At 50.9% G+C, this 15,916-nt stretch overlaps 1 protein-coding gene across 10 annotated transcripts in view; it reads left to right on the forward strand.

Moving 5' to 3' along the window:
* Positions 1–14,919, forward strand: part of LOC103247837 (leukocyte immunoglobulin-like receptor subfamily A member 6) — a 79,227-nt gene extending 64,308 nt beyond the window's left edge. For 2 of the 10 annotated variants that reach the window (XM_073015957.1, XM_073015963.1), the window contains 7 exons: positions 10,438–10,740; positions 11,044–11,094; positions 12,000–12,116; positions 12,397–12,472; positions 12,552–12,589; positions 12,818–12,870; positions 13,990–14,919. In XM_073015957.1, coding sequence (XP_072872058.1) covers positions 10,438–10,740; positions 11,044–11,094; positions 12,000–12,116; positions 12,397–12,472; positions 12,552–12,589; positions 12,818–12,870; positions 13,990–14,136 — 785 coding nt within the window. In that variant the 3' untranslated portion in view covers positions 14,137–14,919. Of the gene's footprint in view, positions 1–7,586; positions 7,847–8,171; positions 8,325–8,491; positions 8,528–8,713; positions 8,999–9,144; positions 9,448–9,891; positions 10,251–10,437; positions 10,741–11,043; positions 11,095–11,999; positions 12,117–12,368; positions 12,473–12,551; positions 12,590–12,817; positions 12,871–13,752; positions 13,912–13,989 lie in introns of those variants that run through there. The other 8 variants (XM_073015958.1, XM_073015964.1, XM_073015961.1 and 5 more) reach the window with 7 other exon arrangements.
* Positions 14,920–15,916: the final 997 nt, after the last annotated feature.

A 15,916-nucleotide genomic window follows, 5' to 3' on the forward strand; every position in this document is an offset into this window, starting at 1 on the left:
ATAGACTGATTTTCTTTCTTTTGGGTATATGCCCGGCAGTGGGATTACTGGATCATAGGGTACCTCTAGATTGAGTTTTTTGAGGAAACTCCAAACTGTTCTCCATAGTGGTTGTATTAATCTAGGTTCCCACCAATAGGATACAAGGGTTCCCTGTTCTCCACATTCTCGCCAGTGTTTGTTATTGCCTGTCTTTTGGATATAAGCCATTTTACTTCTTTGGTTAAGTCAATTCCTAGGTATTTAATTTTATGTCTGGATATTGTAAATGGGATGAGTTTTTGTTTTTCAGGTTGTTGCCTGTTGACATATAACAATACTTCTGATTTTTTTTTTTTTTTTTTTTTTTTTTGAGACGGAGTCTCGCTGTCGCCCAGGCTGGAGTGCAGTGGCATGATCTTGGCTCACTGCAACCTCTGCCCCCCGGGTTCAAGCAATTCTCCTGCCTCAGCCTCCCAAGTAGCTGGGATTACAGGTGCCCACCACTGTGCCTGGCTAGTTTTTATATTTTTAGTAGAGACGGGGTTTTACCATCTTGGCCAGGCTGGTCTTGAACTCCTGACCTCGTGATCCACCTGCCTCAGCCTCCCAAAGTGCTGGGATTACAGTCGTGAGCCACTGTTCCTGGCTAGAAATGCTTCTGATTTCTAAATGTTGATTTTGTATCCTGCAGCCTGACTGAATTTATCAGTTCTAATAGTTTTCTTGTGAAGTCTTTAGATATTTCCAAAGATAAGATCATATCATCTGCAAACAAGGATAGTTTGATTTCTTCTTTCCCAATTTGGATGCCCCTTATGTCTTTCTCTTGTCTGATTGCCCTAGCTAGGACTTCCAGTGCTATGTTGAGTAACAGTGGTGACAGTGGGCATCTTTGTCACGTTCCAGATCTAAGAAGAAATGCTTTCTGCATAATACTAGCTGTGGGTCTGTCATATATAGCTTTTATTATGTTGAGGTATATTTCAACTATCCCCAGTTTTTTAAGGGTTTTTATCATAAGAGATATTGAAATTTACTAAGTGCTTTTTCAGCATCAATTGAAAGGATCATATGGTTTTTACCCTTCATTCTGTTGTTATGATGTATCATATTAATTTATTTGCATATGTTGAACCATCCTTGCATCCCAGGGATTAAATCCCATCTGATCATGTTGAGTGATGTTTCTCATATATTGTTGAATTTGGTTTGCTAGTATTTTGTTGAGGATTTTTGCACCAATATTCATCAGAGATATTGCCTGTAGTTTTCTTTTTTTTGATGTGCCTTTGTGTACTTTTAGTATTAGCATGATATGGCCTTGTAGAATGAGTTTGGAAGTATTCCCTCCTCTATTACTCAGAATAGTTTGAGTAGCATTGATTTTATTTATTCTTTGAATGTTTTATAGAATTCAGCAGTGAAGCCATCAGGTCCCAGGCTTTTCTTTACTGGGAGACTTTTCATTACAGCTTCCATCGTGTTACTTGTTATTGGTCTATTCAGATTTCTTCCCGGTTCAATCTTGGTAGGTTATGTGTGTCTAGGAATTTGTTCACTTCCTCTAGATTTTCCATGTTGTTACTACTTTCTCAAATATTTGGTAGAAATCAACAGTGTATCCATTCAGGCCAGATTTCCCTATGGAAAGATTTCTGAGTGTAGGTTGAATTTCTTTTCTTTTTTTTTTTTTTTTTTTCTTTTTTTGATGGAGTCTCCCTCTATCGCCTAGGCTAGAATTCAGTGGTGTGATCTCGGCTCACTGCAACCTCCGCCTCCCGGGTTCAAATGGTTCTTTTGCCTCACCGTCTTGACTAGCTGGGATTACAGGCATGCGCCACCTCGCCTGGGTAATTTTTGTATTTTTAGTAGAGGCGGGATTTCACCATGTTAGCCAGACTGGTCTTGAATTCCTGACCTCAGGTGATCTGCCCGCTTCAGCCTCCCAAAGTGCTAGAATTAAAGGCGTGAGCCACTGCACCCAGCCAGTTGAATTTCTTTAATAAAAATAGGAAATGTTACACTATGTATTTTTTCTTGAGTAAATTTTGGTAGTTTGTATACTTCAAGATATTTTCTATTAAATGTAAGTTGTAAAACATCTTAGGATAGATTTCTAGTTTTGGTTCACTAGTCCTTTTATGTCCATAGGACTGGTAGTGGTGCTTCTTTCCAACTTGATTTGGTAATTGTTGTGCTCGCTGTCTCTCTCACTCTCTTACTTTACATCCTGCAAATGTTCATATGTTATAATTTCATTGACTTTTTTATTAATGTTCTATCAGTTTAATGTGTGATTCTATAACCCATGAATATTTGTTTTTGTTTTTGTTTTTGTGGTGGAGTCTTTCTTGCCTAGGCTAGAGTGCAGTGGCATGAGCTCAGCTCACTGCAGCTTCCACTTCCCGGGTTCAAGTGAATCTCCTGTCTCAGCCTCGCGAGTCATTGAAAATACAGCTGCGTGCCACCACACCCAGCTAATTTTTGCATTTTCAGTAGAGACAGGGTTTCACCATATTGGCCAGGCTGGTCTCAAAATCCTGACCTCAAATGATCCACCTGCCTCAGCCTCCCAAAGTGCTCGGATTACAGGCATGAACCACCACACCCCGCCAAAACCCATCAATATTTAGAATGCTATTTGTTTCCAAAGTATTGCTTTATCTCCAAATGTCTTCTTATTGTTGGCTGCTAATTTAATTGAACTTCTTTTTTTTTTTTTTTTTTTTTTGAGACGGAGTCTTGCTCTGTCACCCAGGCTGGAGTGCAGTGGCCGGATCTCAGCTCACTGCAAGCTCCTCCTCTCAGGTTCACACCATTCTCCTGCCTCAGCCTCCTGAGTAGCTGGGACTATAGGCACCCGCCACCTCGCCCGGCTAGTTTTTTGTATTTTTTAGTAGAAACGGGGTTTCACCGTGTTAGCCAGGATGGTCTCGATCTCCTGACCTCGTGATCCGCCCGTCTCGGCCTCCCAAAGTGCCGGGATTACAGGCTTGAGCCACCGCACCAGGCCTTAATCGAACTTCTAATCAGGAAATGTTACCTGTAGTAACAGTTTGGATGCTTACTTTGTTGTCTAAAAATGATAGATATGGCAGGGCACAGTGGCTCACGTCTGTAATCCCACCACTTTGGGAAGCTAAGGTGGGCGGATCATGAAGTTGGGAGATCGAGACCATCCGGGCCAACATGGTGAAACCCCGTCTCTACTAAAAATACAAAAAAATTATCTGGATGTGGTGGCATGCGCCTGTAATCCTAGCTACTCAGGAGGCTGAGGCAGGAGAATCGCTTGAACCCAGAAGGCAGAGATTGCAGTGAGCCGAGATCGCACCACTGTGCTCCAGCCTGGCGACAGAGCAAGACTTCGTTTCAAAAAAAAAAAAAGATAGATACTTTTGATCAATATGTTTTCAAAAATAAGTATTCCTGGCCTCGCACGGTGGCTCACACCAGTAATCCCAACACTTTGGAAGGCCAAGGTGGCCAGATCCCGTGAGCCCAGGAGTTTGAGACCATCCTGGGCAACAGAGCGAAACCTTGTCTCTACAAAAAATACATGTTAAAAAAATTTAGCTGGGCAAGGTGGCATGATCCTGTAGTCCCAGCTACTCAGTAGATGGTTGTGGGAGATCCACCTAGGCCTGGGGAGGTCGAGGCTGCAGTGAGCTATGATAGTGCCATTGTAGTTCAGATGGAGCAACAGAGAGAGACCTTGTTTCAAAAAGAAATATATAAAGAAATACACATTTCCCCTTTGTTGCTATATGTATATTCCAGAAATGTTTCTATACAAATTTACATAATACATAAACAATCGAAAACATCATATATGAGCATCAGATTGAACATTCGTGCCATTCAACTTTCACAAATATTTTGTTCACTTAATCTATCAAAGTCTAATCAATATTTCTTCAAATCCTCCATTGTGTCTCAATTGAAGCTTTGTAAATTTTAAGGACATGTGGTTGGTTGAGTGAAAGTCTATAACTTTCTCTTCTTCATAGATCGTTGATTTAAAAGTATGAAATATCAACTATTTTTCTTTTCAAAGGCTGTTTGTGTTAGTATTGGTTTGCTATTGCTGCAATAACGAAGTACTACATATTGAGCAGCTTCAGCAACACAAACTCATTTTCTCATAGTTCTGAATATCAGAATTCTCAATAGGTCTTTTAGGACAAAATCAAGGCCATAACGTGTCTGCATTCCCTTCTGAAGGCTTCAGAGACGCGAATCCATTTCCTTGTTCTTTCAGATTCTTAGTAGAAATGTATATACTTGTATATACACAGATTACAGATAGATGTATGCTTATTAGTTTTTCGAATGTACTGTTGACTTCTTTTATTCACAGTAGCATCTCATCTTCTCCATTTGGGGTTCATTATTCCACTCCCTGATTTACATCTTTAGTATTGCTTTCAGAAAAGGCCTAGATGCAAACATATCTGCAGGCTTGCAGCTCCAGTGATGCCTGGCTCTGTCTCTCTCTCTCTCTCTGTGTGTCTCCTTCTCCCTCTCTCTCTCTCTGTCTGTCTCAATCTCTCTCTTTCTCTGTTATTATCGTGGTACCTGATAAAAGGACACTGAAAACGCCCTCCTTATTCCTCATAAGACCACCGCCTGACCTGACAACTCAAATGTCCCAAGTCTCCTTGTGTTTTAGGATTTATCCATAGCTGACTCTGAAACTTAGTCCTTTAATAATAACGAGGCCAGGTTGCAGTGAGCCAAGATCGCACCATTGCACTGCAGCCTGGACAACAAGAGCAAAATTCCATCTCAAAAAATAATAATAATAATAATAATAATAATAAATAATAATACTTATAATAGTAATAACTAGCCCCAGCACAGAACTCTCTCCTCACAATTAAGCCCTTCTGGTTGTTTCTCCTGTATCTTCTGGGGCTGCTGTTTGCTCTTTCGAACTCCAGTCCCAATGAGCTTTTCATTCATTCAAGGGTCATTTACATTTTCTCTGGTAGTTTTAGGATTATTTTAAATTGATGCCTCATGTTTTTCACTTTACCATGACCGAGATATTAAATTTAGTTATAAACTGATGTTTTCTCTTCAGTTCTATAAAAACTTCAACCATTAGTTCTTCATGCATATTGTGAACTAACATCCTTCTTCCTTCTTTCATTCTGAAACCCGGACAGACACGTTCTTTCTTCTCATTCAACTTCCTGTATATATTAATATTTTCTATTGTTTAATTTCTGTTCTTTCCATGATACAGTATGGAAAATTTAAGGAACATTTTATGCTAATGTGTATATTTACTATTTCAGCTGTCTTGTCCTGGATTAAATTATGTTTTTGATTTTGTTATGTTCGCATAGTAGGTATATACGGCTAGTAAATTACTTTGTTTTTTGTTTTTTTTTTGAGACACAGTTTCGCTTTTTTCTTTTTTGAGACAGGGTTTCACTTTTTTTTTTTTTTTTTGAGACGGAGTCTCGCTCTGTCGCCCAGGCTGGAGTGCAGTGGTGCAATCTCGGCTCACTGCAAGCTCCGCCTTCCGGGTTCACACCATTCTCCTGCCTCAGCCTCCCGAGTAGCTGGTAGTACAGGCACCGCCACGACTCCCGGCTAATTTTTGTATTTTTAGTAGAAACAGGGTTTCACTGTGTTAGCCAGGATGGTCTCTATCTCCTGACCTCGTGATCCACCCGCCTCAACCTCCCAATGTGCTGGAATTACAGGTGTGAGCACAGTGTGAGCACCGCGCCTGGCCGACAGTTTCACTCTTGTCCTAGCTAAAGTGCTTTGGCATGATCTCAGCACACTGCAGCCTCCACCTCCCAGGTTCAAGAGAATCTCCTGCCTCAGCCTCCCGAATAGCTGGGATTACAGGCACTCACCACCATGCCTAGATAATTTTTTGTATTTTTTTTAGAGATGGGGTTTCACTGGCCTGGCACGGTGGCTCAAGCCTGTAATCCCAGCACTTTGGGAGGCCGACATGGGTGTATCACGAGGTCAGGAGATCGAGACCATCCTGGCTAATATGGTGAAACCCCGTCTCTACTAAAAAATACAAAAAACTAGCCAGGCAAGGTGGCGGGCGCCTGTAGTCCCAGCTACTCGGGAGGCTGAGGCAGGAGAATGGCGTAAACGCGGGTGGCGGAGCTGGAGCTTGCAGTGAGCTGAGATCCCACCACTGCACTCCAGCCTGGGCGGCAGGGCGACACTCCGTCTCAAAAAAAAAAAAAAAAAAAAAAAAAAAAGAGATGGGGTTTCACCATGTTAACCAGGCTGGTCTTGAACTCCTAGCCTCAAGTGATCTGCCCGCATCTGCCTCCCAAAGTGCTGGGATTACAGGCATGAGCTACCACGCCCAGACATAAATTCCTTTTTAATGGTGTTAATTTAATATAGTTTTTCACCTTCACAATGTCTACCTAATACATTTCGACAACTTTCCTCATATGGTTGTCATTCCTGTGGGGCAGCCCTCCTCCCACGCACCTGGCCTTTCATAAAGGGTTTCTCCCAGGGCTGTCCAGGCATCAGCCTGATGAAGGGGATTGTTGCCTCTGCTCCTGCCTCACTCTCCCAAACTTAGCGTCAGCTCAAGATTGTGCCCGGCAGGGATGGGACCAACGCCAGCCTCACACTCACCTGTGGGGCAGACGCCCATATCTGAGCACCGTGGACTGAATCTGTTTCTCACACACAGGGGAGGGGCTGATAGCTGACTGTGGACTCCAGTGAGTGAGCAGAGACCCCCCAGCGCCTGTCCACACACACAGGGGAGGGGGAGCCACAGCTTCCAGCCCCACCCAGAGCCCTGACCCCTCCCTGCCTGGGAGGACCCGGGGTTCCTCTTCTGTCCCACACGGAGGTGGGAACCTCCACCCTAATGACCCTGGGTGGTCCCAGACACCTGTGGCCACTCAGCTCTGAACTCTGTTCATTGATGGGGACGCGTCTCAATGATGGGAACTTTTCTTTCTCTTTCTGTGCCTGTGGCTGTGGTGGTCTGCATATTTCAGACATATCACAAGGAGCACTTCTTGGTATTTGCAGCCGATGTCAGCTCTTGAGTGGGGGCATCAATCATCCTCCTGGACTGTGGAGCCCAACACCAGGATCCTCTCCCATCCCACCCTCTGGTCTGAACAGGTCTGGAAATTCACCACGGCTGAGCCTCCCGTGTCCTGGGCACCACTGACCCCATAGCCACTGTGATGAGTGGGGTTCATGACAACAGGCTCAGAGGTGACATTAATGTCCAAGGTCACATAAACCCTGGATGATACTCAGGAATTAATAATAATAATTATTATAAATAATAGTAAATAATTATTATAAATAATAATTAATAATCAGCTCCCCAACCCCAGAATCAGATTACAGATTACAATGAAACTTATATATATATAATTTCTCTTTATCCCCTCTATTTCTCCTTTTCAGACAGGATCTTGCTGTGTCGCCCCGGCTGGAATGCCGAGGGGTGACCACAGCTCCCTGCAGCCTCCGCCTCCCGGGCCCGAGTGATCCTCCCACCTCAGCCTCCTGAGTAGCAGGGACCACAGGCATGAGCCTCCATGCCCAACTCACTTTTTTCTTTTCTGTGGAGACAGGGTCGCAGTATGTTGCCCAGGACTGTCTGAAGCTCCTGGCCTCAAGCCATCACCCGCCTCAGCCTCCTGAAGTGCTGGGATTCCAGGCGTGAGCCACCACAGTAGACCCAGCATTTCTCCTGTGTGCTCACTGCCACACGCAGCTCAGCCTGGGCTGCACGGCCCAGTGTCAGTTGCGTGTCTGCGGACCTGGGTCTGCCTGCAGCATGGACCTGCATCTTCCCTGAAGCATCTCCAGGGCTGGAGAGACGACTGCCATGGTAAGGACCCCGCAATGCTGAGCCGATGGACGGGCTGAAGGAGGGAGGGAGACCCCATGGGGAGGCTCTGAGAGGGAAGAGGAGCCCATGGTCGCCCTCACCTGAAAGGGGCTGACTGAGGAAGTCACGGGGTCTATTTGCTGCTGTGTCCTGGCCCTCAGTGAGATAAAGATAAATCAGGCAGACAGTGGCCCGGGGACGGGGAGACCCCATTTCTCTCTGAAATGTCTGCAGAGAGCCTGGTGCCCGCCCCCACCTCAGCCCTGGGGAAATGAGAGCCAGGCTCCCGGGGGGAGGGCAGTTCCCCTTCCTGTGGGCTGAGGATGAGACAATCCCATGACAAGAAGGACCCAGCCTCCGAGCGGCCACACCCTGTGTGTCTCTGTCCTGCCAGCACCGAGGGTTCATCCATCTGCAGAGCCCGGGCCACTGGGAGGAGACGCCATGACCCCCGCCCTCACAGCCCTGCTCTGCCTCGGTGAGATTTCCAGATGGGGAGGGGGAGATCCGAGTCTTGAAGGGACCCCACCCCACACACAAGCCCTGGTCCATCAGGAGACCTCAAAAGCTCAGGAGGCACCAGGGCAGGCACCAGGGTCTGCTCAGGCTTCAGGGGCAAATCCTTCACTGGGAACTCTCTTCCAGGGCTGAGTCTGGGCCCCAGGACCCACGTGCAGGCAGGTGAGTCTATCCCCAGTTGTCCCAGGTCCCTCCTCCTCACTAGGGACAGGGGCCACACATGGGCAGCTGGGGGAGGAGACAGCAGTTCTGGGTGACTGATGGCGATGACGGGGGGTCCTGGGGCTGGGAGCTGGGATCTGGGGGGCTGAGGGACGTCTTGGGATCCAGCCTCTGATTTCCTTCCAGGGCCCCTCCCCAAACCCACCCTCTGGGCTGAGCCAGGCTCTATGATCATCCGGGGAAACCCCGTGACCATCTGGTGTCGGGGGACCCTGGAGGCCCAAGAGTACCGACTGGATAAAGAGGGAAGCACAGTGCCATGGAACGCACAGAACCTAGTGGAGCCCAGGAACAAGGCCAGATTCTCCATCCCATCCATGACAGAGCACCATGCAGGGAGATATCGCTGTAACTATGTCAGCCCTGAAGGCTGGTCAGAGCCCAGCGACCCCCTGGAGCTGGTGGTGACAGGTGAGAGGACACTCAGGGGTCCCAGCCCCAGGCTCTGCCCTCAGGAAGGGGGTCGGCTCTCAGGGGCGTCTCCCTCTCACAGCCCAGCCCTGGGGATGCTGCGGGAGGTGGGAGCCCATTTAACACGGTGCCTCCTTCTCTCCTAGGAGCCTACAGCAAACCCACCCTCTCAGCCCTGCCCAGCCCTGTGGTGGCCTCAGGAGGGAACGTGACCCTCCGATGTGGTTCACCGAAGGGATATCAGCATTTTGTTCTGATTGAGGAAGGAGAACACAGGCTCCCCTGGACCCTGGACTCACAGCAGCTCCACAGTGGGTGGTTCCAGGCCCTGTTCCCTGTGGGCCCCGTGACCCCCAGCCACAGGTGGACGTTCAGATGCTATTACTATTATAAGAACACCCCCCAGGTGTGGTCCCACCCCAGTGACCCCCTGGAGATTCTGGCCTCAGGTGAGGGACCACGGCCTTCTCTAATCCACTTTTGGGGCAGCTGACAGGCTGTGGGGAGTTTGGCTGGTGACTGACTCTGGAAAGGACCCAGAGTGATGTGTGGATGGACGGGCTGCAGGCGTGAGGGAGACCCCATGGGGAGGCTCTGACATGGGAGGAGGAGGCCTCGGCCACCGTCACCTGGAAGGGGAGGACTCCGGAAGGCACCGGTGTGTTTGCTGTGAGGTCCCGGCTCCCAGGGAGAGGAGGAAAGATCAGGCACAGGGGCCAGGGCTAGGGAGACCCCACTCCTCTGAAATGACTCCAAGACAGCCCGGGTGAGAAGGAGTCCCTGGGGTCAGAGACTCAGAATGAGAGACAGTGAGACCTGCAGGGCCAGGACAGGGGAAGGAAGGGGCGTGGGAGGAACCAGCTCTCTGAGTCCCGGCTCCTCTTTCCCTCCAGGCGTGTCTAGGAAGCCCTCCCTCCTGACCCTGCAGAGCCCTGTCGTGGCCCCTGGAGAGACCCTGACCCTGCAGTGTGGCTCTAACGTCGGCTACGACAGATTTGCTCTGTACAAGGAGGGGGAACGTGACTTCCTCCAGTGCCCTGGTCAGCTCCAGGCTGGGCTTTCCCAGGCCAACTTCACCCTGGGCCCTGTGAGCCGCTCCCACGGGGGCCAGTACAGATGCTACGGTGCACACAACCTCTCCTCCAAGTGGTCGGCCCCCAGCGATCCCCTGGACATCCTGATCTCAAGTGAGGAGCCCAACGGGTTCAGTCAGGGACCCAGGCTCTGCACAGGCCCTGCCGGGGGAGCCAAGGTGGTGATGGCCGGGATGAGGGGTGAGGGCACCAATGGAGGGAGAGACAGACAGAGACAGGGGATAGGGGGGAGGGGGAGACTCAGAGAAAACAGAGACAGAGAGACTAAGGGTTCCAGAGAGAGGCCTGGGGAGGTCTCAGCTCAGATCAAGGTGGGAGCCCCTCACCCATCCTCCTTCTCTCCAGGACAGTTCTATGATGTGGTCTCCCTCTCGGTGCAGCCGGGCCCCACAGTGGCTTCAGGAGAGAACGTGACCCTGCTGTGTCAGTCATGGCGGCAGTTCCACACTTTCCTTCTGACCAAGGAGGGGGCAGCCCATCCCCCGCTGCGTCTCAGATCAAAGCACCGAGCTCCTAAGTACCAGGCTGAATTCCCCATGGGTCCTGTGACCTCAGTCCACACAGGGACCTACAGGTGCTACGGCTCACACAGCTACAGCCCCCACCTGCTGTCTCTCCCCAGTGACCCCCTGGAGCTCGTGGTCTCAGGTGAGGGCCCTGATCCTGTCCCCTCTGAGCTCAAAGGCTCAGCTCCGGCCCGGCCCCCAGAGATCTCAGCTGGGAGGGAGTGAGGGAGGCTTAGCCAGAGGGGACGCAGCCCTCAGAGGGGAGAGGCCAACAGGGGTTCTCCTAGGCATGGCCACCCGTTCTCCTTGCCTGGCATGCAGAAGGTACCAGGTGGGCAGAGAAATGGTTCCTGGGGATCCACTGGGCAGATGCAGGAGAGTGGGAGTGGAAGGGTGCACTCCATGGACGGCCCCAGTCCCTCACCCGCCTCCGTGCTCCTCGCAGGACCCTCTGGAGGCTCCAGCCTCCCACCCACAGGGCCACGCTCCACAGCTGGTGAGTCACTGAGGCCTCTTGGGGAGCGCAGCCTCCCCCAGGGCAGTCTGAGTCTCCCGAAGGACCCCATTCCCCTCCCCTCTAGGACAGGCTTGTGTCCCAGGGACTCTGAGGCTGGGCTGCTGAGGAGTGGGGGGTTCAAGGCAGAGGGAGGTGTTGGGGCCCAGCTTTGGGGAAGGAGGAGCCAGGCTGATATGGGGGGCAGGGCAGCCCCAGCCCTCACCTCTCTGTCCTGACCCAGAAGGCCTTGAGGACCAGCCCCTCAACTCCTCAGGGTCAGGCCTCCAGAGTGGTGAGTGGGGGCTCTGAGAGGAAGGTGGGCGGGGTCCCGGGGAGGCAGGGGTGGCTTCTGTCCTAGGTTCAGGCCCCTCTGGAGATGGTGACGTGGACAGGCCCCTCCCCTGCCTGGGCCTCAGTTTCTCCAGGTGTAAAGGAAAGAAGCCTGCGGGTGGGAACGTTCCTTTCAGCTCTGACTCCCAGCTGTGACCTCCTGGGAGAGGAGGCCTCCCAGGGAAGCCTCCCAGACCCGATTCCGCAGGGGCCTGTCCTGTCCCACCTGCAGCAGTGACGGTGACCTGGGGCAGGGGAGGGGAGCAGCGCCGTGGTTCAGGACGGTCAGGCTCTTTCCAGGGCTCAGCTCTGGTGCTGGGAACAAGGGCTGCGGGTCAGACTCCCAGGTTCCCTTCCCAGCTCTGCCACTTCCTGGCTGGGGGTCCTGGGGCAGGCGATTCCCCTCTCTGAGCCTCAGTTTGTGCATCTATGAAATGGGTTGTGGGGGCGGCAATTCCATGTTGCACAACTGCTTGTAAGGGTTGGAGGTCTTGAAGGAAAGACCTGGCACGCGCCTGCACACAGTAGGTGCTCACATCAATGACGTCATTCCCACTCCTGTTATCATGCTCAAGGTCTGGGGAGATACCTGGAGGCTTTGATTGGGGTCTCGGTGGCCTTCATCCTGCTGCTCTTCCTCCTCCTCTTCCTCGTCCTCCGACGTCAACGTCAGAGCAAACACAAGATATCGGGTGAGCAGGGAAGTGGGGACCCCATGGGCCGACGGAGGGTGTACCAGCCAGAGGGAACCCAAACACACAGGGATGTCAGTTTAGAAAACCAGTTCCAGGGAAACGTAATGTCAGCACGCATTTACAAACTTCAGTATTCATGGAGTTTTTTTCTATATCATAAAATATTTGAAACATCGATGCAGGAATATTTTTGGTTTTCTTTTTTCCCCTCAAGTTGCATGTGTAGAATGGGGGTTCTAATGTTCCCAGGGCTGAGACTCTGTCCATCTTCACCCAGACCAGAGGAAGACTGATTTCCAGCGTCCTGCAGGGGCTGCGGAGCCAGAGTCCAAGGACAGGGGCCTGCTGAGGAGGTAATTCTGCCTGAAGACCCCAGACTCCCACCCACCACAGCCCATATACTGCCCCTCACACTCCCGTGTCCTTCCCCAGGGCCAGCACAGCTGCTGACGTCCAGGAAGAAAATCTCTGTAAGAGAAAGACAAGGGACAAATGGGGGTGCTGGGGAGACCCAAAATTTCAGTAGCAACAGGGAGGGGCTGGGAAGGGTCTGGGGCTCCATGGAAGATGGTCTCGCCCCCCACTGTGGGACCTCCCTGGATCTCAGTGGCCCTAGTGGGAGCTGGGCAGGGGCCAGCGGGACTCAGAGGTCTCAGGGATCCTTCCCAGGAGACAAACCCCTTGCTCTGTCCCTGCAGATGCTGCCGTGAAGGACACACAGCCTGAGGATGGGGTGGAGCTGGAAAGTCAGGTGAGACCCCGCCCCTATCCCAGGCACCAAAGGCCTCCTGGTGCCAGATCTAATCCTGCAGGACTTCTCTGTCCTCCTTTCCCGGTTCTCAGCATCATCACGGTGGACCCCTCCTTGTCCAGCACGCTGCCTCCTGCCTGCTGTGACCTCACTCTCTCCTGCTGTCCTGGGACCTCGAGGGCCTCCTCCCGGGTCCCCTTCCCGCTCCTCCTCCTCTGTTTGGCCGTCTGGTGGTTAGAGCGCTCCCCAGGCCTCAGGAGGATGAGGAATAGATGAACCACCCTGCTCCCCTGGGCTCCCCTTCATTCATTCATCCAGCGAGTGTTCCCAGGAGCTCACTGTGGATCGGGCTCCCCGTGGGAGCTGCAGACACAGCAGGGAGCAGAGCCACCCCCGCCTCCGGAGCTCACCTCATGGTGGGAGACAAAATGCAAATAAATGCACCATGTGCAGGAGTGCAACGTGCTGTAAGAAACATAAACCAGGGAAAGGGCAGAGTGTGGGGCAGTGGGGCCAGTCTGAATGTAAGGAGAGGGCTGTCTGCTCAGCTGTCATCTGAGAAGCTTGGACAGAGGGGGCCACAGGATCCTCTAATGGACGAGCCCCTGCAGGCAGAGGCAACAGCCGTGCAAAGGTCCTGAGGCAGCAGCGAGCTCTTGCAGGAAAGCGGGCATTAGGCTGCAGCCAAATGGGCAAGGTCAGAGTGAGGAGGAGAGGCCAGAACCGCAGGGAGGGAGCGGCCAGACCCTCCACGCCCTTAGGGCATCCCTGAGATTCTATCAGGAAAGAGATATAATCGGATCACCCTGGGAACAGTGAAGAAAATTGACTCCAGGGGGTCAGGGGGATTCAAGGACACCCCCCACCAGTGTCTCTCTCCAGCAGAGCCCACACGATGAAGACCCCCAGGCAGTGACACATGCCCAGGTGAAACACTCCAGACTCAGGCGGGGAGTGGCCTCTCCTCCCTCCCCACTGTCCGAGGAATTTCTGGACACAAAGGACGCACAGGCGGAAGAGGACAGGCAGATGCACACTCAGGCTGGTCCTTTCCTCTCCAGGCCCCCAGGCCTCCCCCACCCCAGCACGTTCCTTCCCTCTCACTCTCCCCTACTGCAGGCTGCTGCATCTGAAGCCCCCCAGGATGTGACCTACGCCCAGCTGCAGAGCTTGACCCTCAGACGGGAGGCAACTGAGCCTCCTCCAACCCAGGAAGGGGAACCTCCCGCTGAGCCCAGCGTCTACGCCACCCTGGCCATCCACTAACCCGGAGGGGACCCAGACCCCACACTCAGCAGAAGGAGACTCAGGACTGCTGAAGGCACGGGAGCTGCCCCCAGTGGACACCAATGAACCTCAGACAGCCTGGACCCCTAACACAGACCACGAGGAGACACTGGGAACTTGTGGGACTCACCTGACTCAAAGATGACTAATATCATCGCATTTTGGAAATAAAGCAACAGACTTCTCAATAATCAATGAGTTAATAAGAAAAAAAAAAAAACAGACATAAAGGCCAGGTGTGGCACTCGGGAGGCTGAGTCGGGAGGATTCCTTGAACACAAGAGGTTCAGGCTGCCGAGGCTGCAGTGAGCTATGACTGTGCCACTGCACTCCAGCCTGTGTGACAGAGGGAGACAAAAAAAAAAGAGTGAGTGAATGTTTTAAATTCAATGATAATGTCAATATTACACATCGAACTTATGAAATGGGAAAATTAAGAAGCATAGCCAGGTGCAGTGGCTCACGTCTGTAATCCCAATACTTTGGGAGGGTAAGTGGGGAGGGTGGCTTGAGCTCGGGAGTTCGAGTCAGTCTGAACAGCATAGTGAGACCCCATCTCCACAAAAAATAAAACTAGTTCGGCATGGTGGCACACGCCTGTAGTCCCAGCTACTTGAGAGGCTGAGGCGGGAGAATCACTTTGGGCACAGGAGGTCGAGGCTGCAGTGAGCCAAGATGGTACCACAGCACTTCAGCCTGAGCAACAGTGAGACCCTGTCTCAAAAAAAATAAACCAAAACAATTAAAAGGCCAGTGAAATTACCTGTTGATTAGTGTTTGCATAATACATTTTTCATCCGTCTGCTTTTTTAATGTGATAAAATATAAACAACAGGCCGGGCGCGGTGGCTCACACCTGTAATCCCAGCACTTTGGGAGGCTGAGGAGGGTGGATCACAAGGTCAGGAGTTCAGGACTAGTCTGGCCAAGATGGTGAAACCCCGTCTCTACTAAAAATACAAAAATTAGCCCGGTGTGGTGGCAGGCGCCTGTAATCCCAGCTACTCGGGATGCTGAGGCAGACAATTGCTTGAACCCAGGAGGCAGAGGTTGTAGTGAGCCAAGATCATACCATTGCACTCCAGCCTGGGCAACAAGAGCAAAACTCCATCTCAAAAAAAAATCCAATCTTGTAATCTCTTTTAGGTCACTTATATTTAATGTAATCACTGATGGCATTACAATCATGTGTCACTGAATGACAGGGATATGTTCTGAGAATCCATCATTAAAAAATTTTGGCTGGGCATGATGGCTCACTCCTGTAATCCCAGAACTTTGGGAGGCCAAGATGGGTGGATCACCAGAGGTCAGGAGTTCGAGACCAGCCTGTTCAACATGGTGAAACCCTGTCTCTACTAAAAATACAAAAAGTAGCCAGGCATCGTGGTGCACACCTGTAATCCCAGCTACTTGGGAAGCTGAGGCAGGAGAACCTGGGAGGCAGAGGTTGCAGTGAGCCAAAATCGTGCCATTTCACTCCAGCCTGGGAGACAGAGTGAGACTCCATCTCAAAAAAAAAAAAAAAAATTCACTATTGTGTGAACATCATAGAGTGTACTTACACTTACACAAATCTACGTGGTATAACCTACTACATACATAGGCTATACCATCACATACGCAATGTGTAGCGGATCGAAACATCGTTCTGCAGCACCTGACTGTGCTCAGGCTTGCCTTTTTGTTTGTCTCCTCTGTTTTTTCTTGTTTCCCCTTTGCAGCCTACTCTTGGTTTTTTAGAAATATTTTTAGTTTT

The sequence above is a fragment of the Chlorocebus sabaeus genome, chromosome 6, assembly GCF_047675955.1.
Source record: "Chlorocebus sabaeus isolate Y175 chromosome 6, mChlSab1.0.hap1, whole genome shotgun sequence".
Classification (NCBI taxonomy): domain Eukaryota; kingdom Metazoa; phylum Chordata; class Mammalia; order Primates; family Cercopithecidae; genus Chlorocebus; species Chlorocebus sabaeus.